At 39.3% G+C, this 16,840-nt stretch overlaps 1 protein-coding gene across 1 annotated transcript; it reads left to right on the top strand.

Moving 5' to 3' along the window:
- Positions 1 to 494: 494 nt before the first annotated feature.
- ACTA1 (actin alpha 1, skeletal muscle) lies at positions 495 to 6,705 on the top strand. The gene is made up of 7 exons (XM_075596864.1): positions 495 to 651; positions 2,911 to 3,051; positions 3,808 to 4,132; positions 4,726 to 4,887; positions 5,375 to 5,566; positions 5,660 to 5,841; positions 6,294 to 6,705. The coding sequence occupies exons 2-7, from the start codon at positions 2,923 to 2,925 to the stop codon at positions 6,435 to 6,437; spliced, it is 1,134 nt and encodes a 377-aa protein (XP_075452979.1). The 5' UTR covers positions 495 to 651; positions 2,911 to 2,922; the 3' UTR covers positions 6,438 to 6,705.
- The last annotated feature ends 10,135 nt before the right edge of the window (positions 6,706 to 16,840 follow it).

Raw genomic sequence — 16,840 nt, 5'->3', positions numbered from 1 at the left:
ACATATCATACACCAACATATCATATATACACCAACATATCATACACCAACATATCATACACCAACATATCATATATACACCAACATATCATACACCAACATATCATACACCAACTAGATCACCTACACACAGTCCTGGTTCTGTCCATAGCACATGGGATTTGGGATAGAAAACCAGGACTGGTGTTAACCAGGCATCATGAGCCAGGTGTTCATCCTAAATCTTGGTCCTAGCCCCCCTCACCCTGTGTATGCTGGTGCAGAGGGATTATTGGGACAAGCAATGCCTGCTATGTGACCGCCCTCCTCCCCTCACAACCCCCACCTCTCCCCTCTGGGAGGCTGGCAGAAGGGACGGGCGCTATAGGGATCCGCAGTCACTCCTTGTACGGCCCCAGCCTCTTTTTTACCTGATGCCCAGCCAGGCTGGCCATGTATGGGCACCCCGCGGCCACTGAGAGAGCCCGAGGGGGGCAAGGTCGGTGCCCAGGAGCCTAATATGGAGAGAGAAGGGGAGAGATCACGGAGACGAGGGAGGGCAGAGAGGGGGGCACGAGTTATATATAAAAAACCCTGAAGGGGACTGAAGCCTGAGCGAGCTGTGCTAATCAAAGCATCCCCTGCACTGCCTGAGACAGACCGGAGCCCAAGGTGAGAGGGGCAGGAGGAGAGGGGCAGAGACTGGGGCAGGAGGAGAGGGGCAGAAACTGGGGGAGGAGAGAGGCAGAGACTGGGGGAGGAGAGGGGCAGAAACTGGGGCAGGAGGAGAGGGGCAGAGACTGGGGCAGGAGGAGAGGGGCAGAGACTGGGGCAGGAGGAGAGGGGCAGAGACTGGGGCAGGAGGAGAGGGGCAGAGACTGGGGCAGGAGGAGAGAGGCAGAGACTGGGGGAGGAGAGGGGCAGAAACTGGGGCAGGAGGAGAGGGGCAGAGACTGGGGCAGGAGGAGAGGGGCAGAGACTGGGGCAGGAGGAGAGGGGCAGAGACTGGGGCAGGAGGAGAGGGGCAGAGACTGGGGCAGGAGGAGAGAGGCAGAGACTGGGGGAGGAGAGGGGCAGAAACTGGGGCAGGAGGAGAGGGGCAGAGACTGGGGGAGGAGGAGAGGGGCAGAGACTGGGGGAGGAGAGGGGCAGAGACTGGGGGAGGAGAGGGGCAGAGACTGGGGGAGGAGAGGGGGACAGTGGCTATACAGGAGGAGAAGATGGGGAACAGTGCTGCATCGATTATAAAATAGAAAGAGGGTAGGATAATATAATAAAGAAAAAGGCAATGAAGGGGAAAAGAGGAGGAAAACATCCAGGATAGAAAAAAAGAAAAGCAGAGAAGGTTTGAGAAGGGGACATTATAGCAGTGAACTATTATATAGTATTAGTCATACTATTAAATGAGGTGGGAAAGAAGGGGAGGCAACAATAGCCATGTAATAATTATAGCACTTACAATAAAGTACAAGAGGCAAGCCGAGCATGGAGCTTATTAATAATACATAGTAATATTAGGTGGTTAAGAAATGAAAAGGGGGCAGGACACTAAGTCATGAAATCAATATTTGCAATAATATTCAAATGTATAGGGGGAGGCAGGGGGTGTAGAAATAGGACATTATTAGGGAAATATAGAGGACGAATCCATTTAACAATCGAAATGCAAATAAAAAAAAGAAGTACATGTATTAAAAGAAAGTGGATAACTGGCTTTGTGATGCGATCCACTCTACAGAATCTAAAAGAGAGAGCGAATAGGAGTGAGAGTGAAGGAAAAGGGGGCGAGACAACATGATTGTACCCATTTAATTACAATGAAGAAATTGAAGGCTAATAGGAATATGCTGTAAGACTCAGGTAGACGGTAGTGATGTTATTGTAGCTATCAAGTAATGCTTTCCCAGCTCATCTGATACCATTGCTCAGGACCACATACACTCACTCTATTAAACGATGTGCCAGCAGAATATCGGGGACAGGTTCAGTTAATCCTGGTACAGCTCAGAGTTCAATGCAAATTCTCTCTTTAAGGTTTATAGATACTACTAATAAGTGTTGTCTGAGACATTCAGATGTAAGAAATTAACTATGAAAAGGACAGGAGCAGAAAGGAAATTGAAATATTGTTATAGTTGTAGTTGTTAATCACTGTTAGTGTTTTTTGACAAAAAGATCAGAAATATAGGAAGAATAAAGGCAATGTACTTTTCATCAAGTCAATTCTTCAGGAGGCTATGCATGAGTTTTAGCAATTACATTTTCAGATGTTTGTCCATTACAACCTGTAAAAATAGCTTCTTATCAATAGTTATTAACAACACTGTTAGCGTTTGTAGGATAAATGTAAAAAGCATAAAAGTTAAGTGGTAAGGTATACATAAATACTGAAAGATAAGATGCAAAAATAGCATATTTTGAGGATTGAATATATAAAAACATAAAACTGGCATATTAATATAGAGATTAAAATGGTTGAAGAAAACTGTAATGTGACTGAAAGCAAGATATGAAAAATACAATATAGCAAATATTTATTAAACAAGAAAAGTGTGCACAGGATGTTACATTTAATACAATAATAAAGTGAAATCATTCACGAAAAAATTACTCTACGGAGACATTATAAATACTAACTATTACAAAATATGTATACAGTAGTGACAAAATAACAGTTTTTACTATATAAGAACGTTAGTGTTTCTAATAAGACTATTCATAAACTTGCTCATTTTTTCCCAGAGTCAGAAATATATTGTGTAAACGCAATCGTTGTTACGAGATAGAAATACATATTAGTAAAAGAGGGACACTCACTAGATTATATCACTGTAATTTATAAATACACATAAAAGGAAACGCCTGCTCTAGATATTAAAAAGACTGCTGTGTAACTGTACCCGTGTGACATTTTTTAATTTTAATTTCTAGAAAGCTACCATCATGTGTGACGATGAAGAGACAACCGCGCTTGTGTGCGACAACGGCTCCGGCCTTGTAAAAGCTGGGTTCGCTGGAGACGATGCCCCAAGAGCAGTATTTCCATCCATTGTTGGGCGTCCCCGCCACCAGGTGTGCATCGAAATACACAGCACTATTATATATTGCATACTTACTAATAGACAAGCAACAACAACAAATAAAAAAAAACAAAAGTTCTGTTTTTCCCCACTTATTTTCTGAAATCTGTTCAATGTTTGGAAAGTTTAACATATCCAGACAGAGACTTATTCAATTATTCAATTGCACCATTATCAGCCCTGAAACTCCCATTGAAGTCAATCAGAGTTTTTGGCCTGTAACGCCTGAACGGCAGCCTTGGCCTATGTGGAATTACCCCCTAAATGCAATTGACACTGAGTATTTAGTGGACCGGTTAATTCTTACCAAGGTTATAAGCAGTAGAATGTTCAATATACATCATTTTGAATTCCAGTCTTCACTAGACTGTTCTATCAAGCTACAACATCGGAACCCTGCCCATTATTAAAATGAGCAAATACGTGTTTTAAATGAGAATTTGTGATCATCATTAAGCTAGCCCATATTCATCTATACAATAATTATTTGGTACATATCTTTTGTCAGGTCATAGGTTATTTAGAGCTAACTTTTAATTCATTTTTTGGCATGTATATATGCCTCACTTCCCATCTGCAATCCAGTATTCATGTCTGAATTATGGATCTGAATGGTTTTAAAATCTTCAATTATTCAATAAATGTATCAGCGCTACTCAGTTAGTTATATATTTTTCTCTTATGGTTGTCAGCAGACATTATTCGTCCTCCTGCTGCACTGAGTGACTATTTATTTTTCCATTTTTAGGGTGTCATGGTTGGTATGGGTCAAAAAGACTCCTATGTAGGTGATGAAGCACAGAGCAAGAGAGGTATCCTTACCTTGAAGTACCCCATTGAACATGGCATCATCACCAACTGGGATGATATGGAGAAGATCTGGCACCACACCTTCTACAATGAGCTGCGTGTAGCCCCAGAGGAACATCCCACCCTGCTCACTGAAGCTCCACTGAACCCCAAAGCCAACCGTGAAAAGATGACCCAGATCATGTTTGAGACCTTTAATGTCCCAGCGATGTATGTTGCCATTCAGGCAGTGCTGTCCCTGTATGCCTCTGGCCGTACCACTGGTGAGTTACAAGATGACTTGGATTTGCTGCAGAGATTGCACTTCTTATTTGTAGGCACAGTAAATATATTCAGACTTTTGGAATTAGTATATTGTAACTCTTTAACGTGATTTTAATTGGAATTTTTTTTGAAGATAAAGTGGTATCTGAGAGTTTACAATAAGTAAAGAGACTATCTGGGCCTTATGACTCCTAATTTACTGACAGTTTCAATTATCAATGTAAAGTGGACTAACCTAGTAAATAGCAAACCATGCATTATAAAAGCATAACATAAGTTTAGTTCTAAAAGGGAAAACACATATTCCAAAGTGAAGAATGAAAACACCACTTATGTTTACATTGTATTTTAATTAGACAGTTTGGTGAGTTTCCACTAATGTTGTGACCTATTAAATGCATTAGCAGAAAGTATGCCCAGTAGATCCATGTAGTTTTTACATGGGAGATTTAAACTATTTTCTGATGGGCTAGTCTTCATCACATTGTTGTGCAGTGTGTTGAACGCTTCTTCAATCATTCTGGGAGTGACATACAGTATTAGTCATGTTGCAGAATGAAAGCTCTACTATCAATGATTTCTATGTCTCCAGGCATTGTTCTGGACTCTGGTGATGGTGTGACACACAACGTACCAATCTATGAAGGTTATGCCTTGCCACATGCCATCATGCGTCTTGACTTAGCTGGTCGTGACCTGACTGACTACCTCATGAAGATCCTGACAGAACGTGGCTACTCTTTTGTCACCACTGGTAAGTTAATGCTAGCAATCATCAGGGGCATCATTGACAGAAGAAACATGTTGCTATTTCTGTTGAGATACAGTATATCCTATAATGGACCCCCACACTGTGCACTGGCCAGTACGCTTTACTTCAAAGCTCCAGTTGCTCTTTAGGTCTTCCATATTTCACTATATTTCTTGTACGCCCTATCTGTTCCCCTCCTTCACTAAAAATGCTCTAACTACTATAGCAGTTTAGGGAATGGCATATGAAGAGTAGAATATTCATATATGTAATTATTTAGGTCAATCAATATTTATTTTACAAATCTGATGTTTAAATATATACCCAGAAACATGTTATAAAAAGTGTAATTTTTATTTTTTTACATAAGTTAGATGCAGTTACACATTTTTACAGGTCTAGAAGTCACATTTATATTCTCTCTACAGGTATAATGTGTGACCCCATTCTCCTTTATTGATCATTGAAAATCCTTCTTCTCTTCCTATAGCTGAACGTGAAATTGTCCGTGACATCAAGGAAAAGTTGTGCTATGTGGCTCTGGACTTTGAGAATGAGATGGCCACTGCTGCCTCCTCCTCCTCTCTGGAAAAGAGCTATGAGCTGCCTGATGGGCAGGTTATCACCATTGGCAATGAACGTTTCCGTTGCCCAGAGACTCTCTTCCAGCCCTCTTTCATTGGTAAGTTATCATTGTGTGCATCTTACTTTCATTCCAGCCCATACCAAATAACACTCATGAGCCCTAACTAACTGTATCTTGTGAATATACCAGGTATGGAATCTGCTGGTATTCATGAGACAACCTACAACAGCATCATGAAGTGTGATATTGATATCAGAAAGGATCTGTATGCCAACAATGTTATGTCTGGAGGTACCACCATGTACCCAGGTATTGCTGACCGTATGCAGAAGGAGATCACTGCTCTAGCTCCCAGCACAATGAAGATCAAGGTTAGATTTTTTTTTCATTTGTTTCTTCATTTTAACACATTTAGAACAATTATTTCCAAAGAAATAAAAATAATATTTATATTCCTATTTTTTTTTAAATGTTATAAATAGAAATAGTATTGGCATGCAGTAAATTCAAGACAAAACCATTGTATGTCTGAAAGGTGTTTTCTGTAATGACAGAAATACAGAAAGACAAAGGCTAGTTCTATTAAGAAATTAGTCAAACTGCAGATTTTTAACGGACATAGCATCATACTTTAACCACTAGTTTGAGCATAAATTGCCACAACTACAACTACTAAATGTCTATATTAAGATATTTACAGAAATATGAATTTGTTTTAGTGTTGGCTGGATCATTTAATTTGTAAGAGTGCCATATAATTGCCCGAACATTGTAGTCATCTCTGTTATATATGTGTCAACTGACAGAATATCTCCCTTCTTAGATCATTGCTCCACCTGAGCGTAAGTACTCTGTCTGGATCGGTGGCTCCATCCTGGCTTCCCTGTCCACCTTCCAACAGATGTGGATCACAAAACAGGAGTACGATGAAGCAGGTCCATCCATTGTCCACCGTAAATGCTTCTAAACTTGTTCCCTTGATCCCGGCTCTAGCGACCACTCTCAGATTGCCAATGTTCTTTGCCATGGGATGTTGGAAACGTCCCAACAGTCATGTAACTCGACACGTAACAATTTATTTTATTGTTGCTTCACACTTCATGTGACTCAAAGGATATGTAAAATGTACATAAACTGTAATTTATTTTAAGATGTTTTATAACTTCTAAAACATTGACCCAACGGAAGCAACATGGAAGTTTCAAGAAACAATAAATGAGTCATGTCACGCCCCACTTGAGTTGTCTGTCTTGATTTTTTTAATTGCAGATGATAAATTAGTCTCGGTTGTTTTACTTTATTAAACCTTACATTTTTCACTGGTCACGTTAACACAACATTCTGAAGTTAAAAAAACTAAACAAATAGGCGTCTGAATCTCAAACTTAATGAATATTTCTTATTAGCAGAAACTGTTGTCTAAAATGTGACATATTCAAAAGGTCGTTTTATTAAATTTGATGTTCACACAAATTCCCTAGTTACTCAAGTACATTATAACGCTATTTATTCTAAATATGTCTTATCATATTTTAGTAAATAATCATATTATATACTGCTTATCTCTGGTGACCCCATGACTAACTCTTATATTAAGATTTCCCAACAAAGTATAGTGTATCATTATAAAGCTCTCATAATAAATATTCAATAGGAATATATTTATTTCAGTAGGCAAACTGGTCTCTCAACAACTTTACAGCTACCAAATATTCATTGTGATTCTTCACATATGCTGCACTTGCAATATAGAGAAAATGGAAACAGAGTGTATATAAAATACAGGCTTAAATATATACTAAACACACAGATTCCCAACAAGCTCTGAGAAACCCCAAACATTACCACATAATATATATGTATATAAGTGTCCAAAGGAGTGCTAGTGGGCGTGGCTAAATGTATACAACAAAAAACAAACAAAGATGCCCAAAGCTACTTCCAATGTGACAAAAATACACAGTGCAATACCTATATATTCTCTTGAAAAAGGGTCATTTAGTTTAACCCTTTGGCCAAAGCGTCTTAAGCCTGCTGCCACTTTCAGGGCATGACCGTTAGCAGGTATTTTTGTCACATTGTAAGTAGCTTTGGGCATCTTTGTTTGTTTTTTGTTAAATATATACTATTTCATTTTTCACCCCTATAAATATTGTGCTATTCCGCTATCACTGATATAATGACAATGGCTATAATTGCCATAAGGACTTTAGAAAGTGCATGACACTTAGTTATAAATATAGGTATGAACTTCTGAAATACAGGAGTATCAAAAGGCACACATGGACAGTTACTCCCATTACCACTATCTCTGGGAAACAGATTTACGGGTTCACTGGGCATAATTATGCTTTAGGGTCATAATACATCTTTTGGTGCTGGAAGACCTTAGAGCCCATGGAACGCGAGGAGTCTTATAGCAGCGCACAGCTTAGCAAACATGGGTCTATGTTTATGTGTAACTGAAAATGATTCCTTATGTAGAGAGACAATATTACTCGATGTGGTAACGCCAGCTGATGTTGTTTAGATGGGGGAAGCATAACAAATCTTGGTAACTACATACCTTATAGGTAACTGCACTGAGTTGTATATCAAGTCAAAGTTGCGAAACTTTATCTTCTAATAACATGTTACACTGTATGCTGTCTCTATATGATACACACAGGGAGCATCATGATTCTAACTCTGACTTGATTAGTAAATTGTGATAATCTAGGTGCCCCCCACCCTTTTTTTTTGCAGGAAACTGCCATAATTATTGATAAATTAAGTTTCCTTGTATGTATGAGCAAGTTTAAAACAATTTGTTTTGTTGGCATATTCCAATTTCTAACTTATTTTAGACTAAAAATGCCCAGCTGGTGTGTTGTTTAAGTAAACCTGTTTAATTAGACCAAGATGAACCGCTCCATGTTATGTACAGTGGAATGACACCATTCGATTATACTTCAGGATTTTTCCAACATTTATTTCTAGTTTAAAAGCAAACTGGTAATGTTTCTGTTTAATGTTTGTCTTTGCAGTTTACTTGTTGAACATACATTAGCTTAAGTACGATTTCCAATATTTGCTATGTTACTGATTGGACATTAGCAATCTCTAATATTTATTATCTGCTCCATGATTCATTTTTCTTATGTTTTGCATGCATTTATAATATGGGGGCAGGGATTTGTCATTCCCTATATTGTGCCCATATCCATATATTGTACTATTAGAAACACATATTTTACAGTCTGGGTGCTAAATCTGTATTGATAATAGGGTTAGTTTTATATACATACAACATACAAACATATATAGGGAAAGTTAATAAAGCTTATATTACCCTCTAATTTGCTACCAAAAGAGCCCTTGGCAACATCTTCTTGGCAATCCAGGATGTCCATTGCAAGTATATGCCCTTTAGCTATTAATAAGTATGCTATATCTGGCGTTTAAGAGAAAGACCTTGAGATATTTGGTAAGCGAGCTACAGCACGGAGCATCTAGGGAACCCTGACTGTAATTTCTATATGACTTAGAGGACAATGTTTTGGAGGGGTTTCCTTTCTCAGGGTAAAAGGAAGAATTCAGGAAAAAAAGAAAATAATATGTATATTCATATTATTCATTTTAAAAGTAACATTTATATAATTTAAAAAGGGTTTAATTTAAAAATTTAAAAAGGATATATATATATATAAACCATACGATACCGTTTGAAGCACGAGATCAGGAGACAACACTCTGGTAAGTTTGATCACAAGTTTTTGTATTGAAAAAGACCCATAAACCGACGTTTCGGTCCCCCAGTGGGACCTTTCTCAAGGTGGCACCACCTTGAGAAAGGTCCCACTGGGGGACCGAAACGTCGGTTTATGTGTCTTTTTCAATACAAAAACTTGTGATCAAACTTACCAGAGTGTTGTCTCCTGATCTCGTGCTTCAAACGGTATCGTATGGTATATATATATATATATATATATATATATATATAATGCAACACTAATTTAAAATCTTTAAAGCTCTAGAGCTTTAAATCTTAGCAAAGCCAATATATCCAATTACTACTGTGCTGCAGTCAGCATAAATGGTACAAAACATTATTTGAGAAGACCCAAGTACAGAGTTACATACAGGTGTGTGGTACTAGTATGGATTAACATTGGTTTACACAGTATGTCTGGGCCTATGTGGTGTAACTACTGTAGCATTGGATATTGTAACAATAAAACATAGGTCCAGATTTACTAAGCCTTACTCGTACTTAAGGCAATATTAAACTGAATGCGTCTTCAGGAGTGTAAAGGTTTAGGACTATTTAGTAAATCTGTGTCACATAGTATAACTCACATTGTTCTAAAATAAATATATCTAGATATATGCACCTTCACATAAGCCACACATTTGTATTGTGTGTGTATATGTAATTCTGAGGATATTTCTTTCCATTGTTTACATTAAAATCCTCTCCGTATATGCAGTATGTATTTTTATTTTTTTTAATTAAATGTCGATTTTACTGCAATATGTAATAATTCACAATAAATCTAAAATAATTCAGTGTTTCAACTTCTATTTTTGAAAGCGAGTGAAGTGGGAAACTGGAATTGGATGTATTATCCATCAATACATGTAATTTATGTAATTCTGTTCCCCTATCCTACTGCACTGCAGAATATGATAGTGCTTTAAAGATGTTTGACTTAATGCACGACCTTAATTGATGTACTGTAGCTTTAAAGCAGCAGCCGACACTGATCAACAATTTTTGTTGTTGCATTTATTGTTTTTATTTCCTTTAAGAAATCTTTTCATGTCCTTTCCAACAAAGTTTTTATTTTTTTACTTTTGTCTGATCCTCTTACGAGACAGAAGCATTTGAAACATTAGGTGTCTGGGAGGTTAAAATTGAGCTTTCTCCAGGTCCCAGTGCAGTCTAAAGGTTACCATGGTAACCTCAGAAGTTAGAGATGAAGAAAATCATGATTTTTAACACACACACACACACACACACACACACACACACACACACACACACACACACACACACACACACACACACACACACACACACACACACACACACACACACACACACACACACACACTCAGAGGACAAGATGCTATCATTGTATGAGTTAAACTCATAAACCCTTCTGAAAAGGAAAAGGATTGCTGCTTTGAGAAATCTATATATATTTGTACTGAGGCTGTAAAGACTATCTGGAATCATTATATGAATGTTAAAACAAATGGTTCAGATACTCCTGACCGAGAGTTTAGCGTGTGAATCATGTTGCACAGTCAATCAACCATGCCTCTATTTTTAAATTCAAAGCGTGCTATTTATGCCTTTCATGATATCTGTCTGAAGTAATGGATAGGATTGTTAGTGGGGGTTTTATTTGAAGGAAACACCATCAAAGCATCCTTGCATAATGCAGGCAGCAAAACCATTTTATTCTTAATAATGTAGCAGTTATCTATTTTTACATTGAATTTAGATTGTTTCTGTCAGTTTGCGCCCCCCCCTGCTCGCGCCCCCCCCTCCTTACCTGCATCCAGGCTTTGGCGGCGTCATATGACATCACAAAGTCATGTGATGTCGCATTGCCATTTGAACCCGCAGCGTAATTTTGGGCCGCATTGTCATGGCGAAGAGTCGACAGAGAGCAGAAGTTGTAGAGGCCTCACGCCACCCCCGGCATTTAAAGGGGCATCTTGAAAATCCGGGGGGAGCGCCCCCCAGTTTTCGCACCCCAGAGTTATAGGATCCTGTGGTGTTAGAGCAGATCACTGATATTTTCTCAGCATCTTGTGAGCCTGTGGCCCTGATTCAATCTGCTCTAATTTAATCTTCCACATGCTGGAGAAACATGTAGTTGCATTAATCCAGTATGAGGAAGAAAACTTCATGGCATATTAAATAGGATCAATGGAAGCAAGGATCTATGCGGGCCATTCAATTAAGTGCGATAGGGCAAATTCAGCACAACCGCTCGGAAAATCCCATTCATGTTAAAGGGAATTTCCTTCTAGTAGTGCCGAATTGGCACCATGGCACTATATTGAATGAGCTCTTATTTCATATACTGTATTGAAGTATTGTAGTGGAGTAACACGCAATGTGAAATTCATAATCTTCATTAGTTTCCCTTCAACTGAATAGATGTTAATGTATCATTCATTACCTCAGTTCTTGTGAGGATCAGACGCCTGTCAAGCTCCACTTGCCTGATTGGCCCGTGCTTCTATCCTGCCTGCAGGAGTAATCCTGCGTCTGATTCACTGGTCCTGCTATTTAGGCTCAGCCTCTTCCACCAGGAAGTTGGCTGAACATAAACCTTGTGACGTTTGCTGGTCGCAAGCACCCTGCCTTGTCTCACTGTGCCGTGTCTCGTTTACCTTACTCCAACCCTCGAGCTCAGCTTCTCTTCGACTACCCGGCTATCTCCAATCCTCGACCATGGTTTGCCTTCAACGATTCCACATTCCCCTACCCCTGCTCCGGCTATCCACAACTACGACTACGAACCTGCACACCGGACATGAACTTGTGTCTCTAGGTCGGTGTTTCCTAATCCCCACATCGGCCTCGTGGTCCTGTCCGGTTTGTGGCGAGCATCTCTTACACTTCTCACTTTATTGAATATGTGCTTTATGTATACTAGAGATGGGCAAATTTGTTTTCTGGATTTGGATCCGCCGCGGACCAACCAGTTCCTTAGGTCTTCGGATTTCCGCGAATCAGTCTAAAAAAAGGATAATTCGTCTTTTCCAGATTTTTCGTTATTGCTGACAATACAATCTACGGATTCCACAATCCGTTGCAGGATTTTACCAACACAATTAGTGGATTTAGCAAACCACTGGTGGATTTTCAGAATCCAATCCGTGGATTCTGCAAAACGGCATGCAGATTGCAGAATCCGTGGAATGGATTCTGAAAATCCACCAGTGGTTTGCTAAATCAGCAAATTGTAATGGTAACATCCTCCAACAGATTGTTGAATCCGCGGATTGTATTGTTGAAATTTACCAGCGGATTGTATCCAATGGCGGTTTTGGATTAATCCGCACGGATTGAAACTGGAACAATCTGTTGACAGATTTTACACTGCTGAATGGATTATGAATGGAAAGCTCAGGAAATTCTGCAAAACGGAGTTTGACAGTTTTGGACATCTCTATAGGACAGTAAATATACACCAATAAAATATTGTTCAGGCTATTACTGCTCAGCAAAGTATGTTCATCCTGCATCTGTTAGCATCACCATCACGGTACTCTGAGCCAGTTTTGTCCATTGTGTGTCTTCTTGAATTTTGGGAATTGTAACTGGAGTTCAGAGATGAAAACAGAGATATTTGAAATTATGTTTATTTGGCCCTCATTTTTCGCCTTATCTTAGTATCAACAAATCCAACTAGTCTGAGGTGTATTAAACGTCCCTGCCCAGCACTGTTCCCCAAATGTAAAAATGTTGCACATTTTACAAATCAAAAGCAAATAACAATTTACAGTAGAAACGTTTCTTTGGCATATGGAGTTCGATAGGGAAAAACAGTGCTACAACATTACGCAAGGAAATATTGGACTGCAATTTATAAATATTTACTAAATGAACTGAAGATGTTTGGTAGAAGAAGCATCTATTTCCTCCAAGTTAATATACCAGTCCACTTCATAATAATTTCATAGTAATAGTTATGTGGAGTTTCTTGATGATCCCTAAAAAAGGTCCAACTATGAACACAAATAGTGTGCTCAGGTCACAATTTCTGGTGGAAATGAAACCCAAGTTAATATTCTTAAAAAGAGGGGCAGTTCTCCTTCTCCAAACTACAGTATATAGCAACAACTAAAAAGGGTGCATAAACTCAGTTTCTCTAAGATCAAAAACACAAATAGATCTGCATCTGGACCCCTATTCAGTATGTTAACACAATTTCCCTGTGCTCAGGAATATTTCAGATCCATTCAAATTAATCTCTCAACAAGGGGAAGATGGGTTCACAGAATACTTAATTGGCCACAGTTTAAGCAAAACATTGCTCTACATATTGGCTCAAGAATATATATTTAATGATTGTATTATGTTCACACATTTGATTGTGAAACCATTGATTTATCTATATGACAATGCAACTTAATAGGTATGAAACATATCTATATATTGTTTATTGATTTCTCTTTCAGTTTCACTGACATCACACACCTCTTGTATATTCCTACTGTGGTTTTCTATTCTAAAGCTTAATGATACATTTGATAATATCTGATAGAGGAATACATTTATTACAGTCATAGCAACATTCCTTGCCCACTCAGTTATATGTATAGAAATGTAAAAAGCTTACTAACATTGCATTAATTATTTAAAGCACTGGTGTAGTCCTACCTACCAACATATCTGGAGATGTAACAAAATTAAACTGCCCAGCCATATAACACACCCATTTTTTATTGTTGTGGTATATTGTGCATCATACCTTTTGAACAACTTGAAAATTCCAGAACGCAAGGAATTTTGGAACTGGAATGTTAAGAATGTGAAACTATTCGACCTTTGTCACATTTTTCTCTTTCTGTTTCATAATTGATGTTGAGTAGGTAAATGATAATGTACCAACCGAAAAAAATGAATGCTTTAAACAGAAGGAGTGACCTATTGGTAATTGAGCTATCTTTGAAGTGGGAGAGCACAGTTTAAGCCCAGTGCCGGCTCTTTATGTCCTTTGTACAATACATCTCTTTGGTCTATCACTTCAGGTGTCAGATTACCCTGTGCTGCTTAGTGTCATATAAAATAAAATAAATGGATATTAATTGTTTTACATGTGTGTAATAAGCAGACCATTTATCACCGGGATGGAATAATATCCACTTTGAATAGTACTGATTTATGTCTGTTTTTGTAACTACAGTAACTAATATATTGATAAGATCTCTATCAATAAATTGGAGCCAGTCCCGTTTATCTGACTACAACGAACTGCAGCATCCAGTTTTCCTAGGATTATAATAAGTAGACGACAGATTTCATTCGCCTCACAGAGGGCACAGTTAAGGTACTAAACATACTCTAGGTAATATTAGATTGGTGACAGTATTCGATTCCTATGCCCGTAAATTCAATGTCCTTATATGATCTCAAAACGGGTCCTAGCATTCTAAATACAGTTACTAAGTTAAAGGACGGGAGGGAGATTTTTTAGTGGTCTTTCTGACCACTTCACCACCAGAGAGACCTTTAACATTTTGTGAAGAACTGTCTGTGAAGGTGAGGGGGTAACCAGGCTCACTAAAGGTTAAGCCCGTTTGGTTACCTCTGATTCATGGATTGGAGTTCGGGAGTGTCAGCTCTTGAGCCCAGTGATTGTACATGCATTGTGTAAAATTATGCGACAATAAAGAATGTATGTGTTTTTACCTTTCCAGGAGTGCCAGCAAGCAGAGATTGCTGGGCTATGAGTTTCAAGGGGGGGATGGGGGTTGTGGAGAAAGTGTTGTCAGAATGTGTCTAGGTAGTCGGGGTCCAGAGTTGCTGGATTCCCCAAAAATATACCCGAGAATCATGCCTGATTCCCGGATACATATAGGCACATTGTCCCTGCAAAATTTCCCCTTGAAAACGCTTGCGTGGCTCACCACTAGGATTCCCTGCTTCAGCACAGACCAGAAAGATAAAAGGGGCATAGGGATGTGAGGTGTTCCTGGAACGGTCAAGGGGTCCCTAGGTTAAGGGGGGATATCCAGTTAATGCCCAGGTCACCCAGAACCCAGTATAGGGGTTCTGGGGTTGCTACAACTATAGATAAGGTTGTGAGGAGTTTTAAAGGCTAAGTCTAGTTATAGTGTGTGGGGAATATGGCTAGTAAGGAATAAAGTGCAACTTCTTATTCTATTTCCCATAACTAGAAAACTCAGGAAAGCTAAAATGTATATTTTATCAAACAGTGTGTTTTAAAATACATATATGCTTGTGCACGGTATAATGAGCTGGGTCTTTCCGGACCGATGTTCTGAGTGAGTCACTGGGCTACCAGCTTGGTGCCAGCGTGTCTACTCAGACATCGGACATGAAAGCCACAGAGGATGCTAGAGGGGTGAAGAACACTTGGGCAGGAGGTTTAGGCTTAGTACCCATGTCCTGGGATGAATGTAGGTCCTCTGGACTACCATTTGCCCCACCAGACTGTGGGGAGCCTAAATCAGCTGGTGGCTTCTGCTTACCAAGTGGCAGAGGTAGCATGCTTGCGCATGCCCTTGGCTGATTCAGAAGATCCGCTTGCCCGGCTTCAGAAGACAGGCATCACTCTGATTAGTTGGTGAGAAAGTTCCCACACTAGGATTGGCTGTAGTATTTCATGAATGAACTCAGAAATACTACAAGAATCCCTCAGCCAACCCGGTGATGAGATTCTAAGCGCCAGAACAGTAGCAGCAAATTTGAATGTACCAAAAGATGCTCTTGGAGAAATAGCAGCGTGCCGGCTTTCGAAGTCCCACTTTTTGCGGCCAAGTTCTGAAAAAAGAACGTAGTGGTCGCGGCTAGGATTGCAAGCCGAATTTAGTTCCAGGACGTTTGGAGCTAACTCCCGGTGAAGTGATTTCAGGACCTCTGGAGGAAAGAGAGCTGTGGCATCAGGAACTTCATGCCGATTTGAGTTCCAGGACATTTCGGGCTGAGTCCCGGTCAACCAAAGACTTTTGTTTGACGTCTAATTCAACTAGGAAAGTCTAGTTTTGTAGCCCAGAACCCCAGTAAATGTGTTTTTCTTATGTATTTTGTGTTTCACTGTGTGTTTGCATATTTTAAGTGAATAAACGGCAATTTATTTCATTATCTCGGTTTGCTCAATGAATGATCCTGGTAAAAAGGTATAAACGGCCTGGTCTCCAGTGACACTGTCTGCTAAGAGGTTAACCCCGGTGCTCCTGGAAGGAACAAATAATGGGGCTTACATTCAAATTCAAACATGGTGTTATGAAAGTCTTGTGCATGAAAAAGAATTGGCATTGTCTTCTATTATGAATGTAACCCTCTCCCAGCTACTGTGCAACACTGGAAAATAACACTGACATATTTCTTATCGCATGTTCAAGTGAGATCATGTCTGGTAGTCTAGACACTGACATATTACAATGTGTTAAAAAAGGGAGCAAAAACAAAGAAGGCTGTTGGTTGGTTCATTTGAGAAGGAGGGTGCTCAGAGAGTAACAACACTGACTGGCAACCTGGTTCAATTCCTGGTGTCGGCTCTTTTGGCAAGTCACTTTATCTCCCTGTGGCTCAGGCACCAAAAACATAGATTGTAAGCTTCACGAGAGACCTGTGCCTGCAAAATGTCTCTGTAAAGCACTACATAAAACTAGCAG

This window comes from Ascaphus truei, chromosome 4 (assembly GCF_040206685.1).
Source record: "Ascaphus truei isolate aAscTru1 chromosome 4, aAscTru1.hap1, whole genome shotgun sequence".
Classification (NCBI taxonomy): domain Eukaryota; kingdom Metazoa; phylum Chordata; class Amphibia; order Anura; family Ascaphidae; genus Ascaphus; species Ascaphus truei.
This window is presented reverse-complemented; position numbering and strand designations above follow the sequence as displayed.

What these genes read in the sequence shown, in the direction of transcription:
- ACTA1 (XM_075596864.1), top strand. Translation starts at nt 2,923, where the DNA reads ATGTGTGACGATGAAGAGACAACCGCGCTTGTGTGCGACAACGGCTCC. An exon ending in TGCCTCTGGCCGTACCACTG is followed by an intron (nt 4,133 to 4,725) that starts GTGAGTTACAAG and finishes CTATGTCTCCAG; the next exon opens with GCATTGTTCTGGACTCTGGT. An exon ending in CCAGCACAATGAAGATCAAG is followed by an intron (nt 5,842 to 6,293) that starts GTTAGATTTTTT and finishes CTCCCTTCTTAG; the next exon opens with ATCATTGCTCCACCTGAGCG.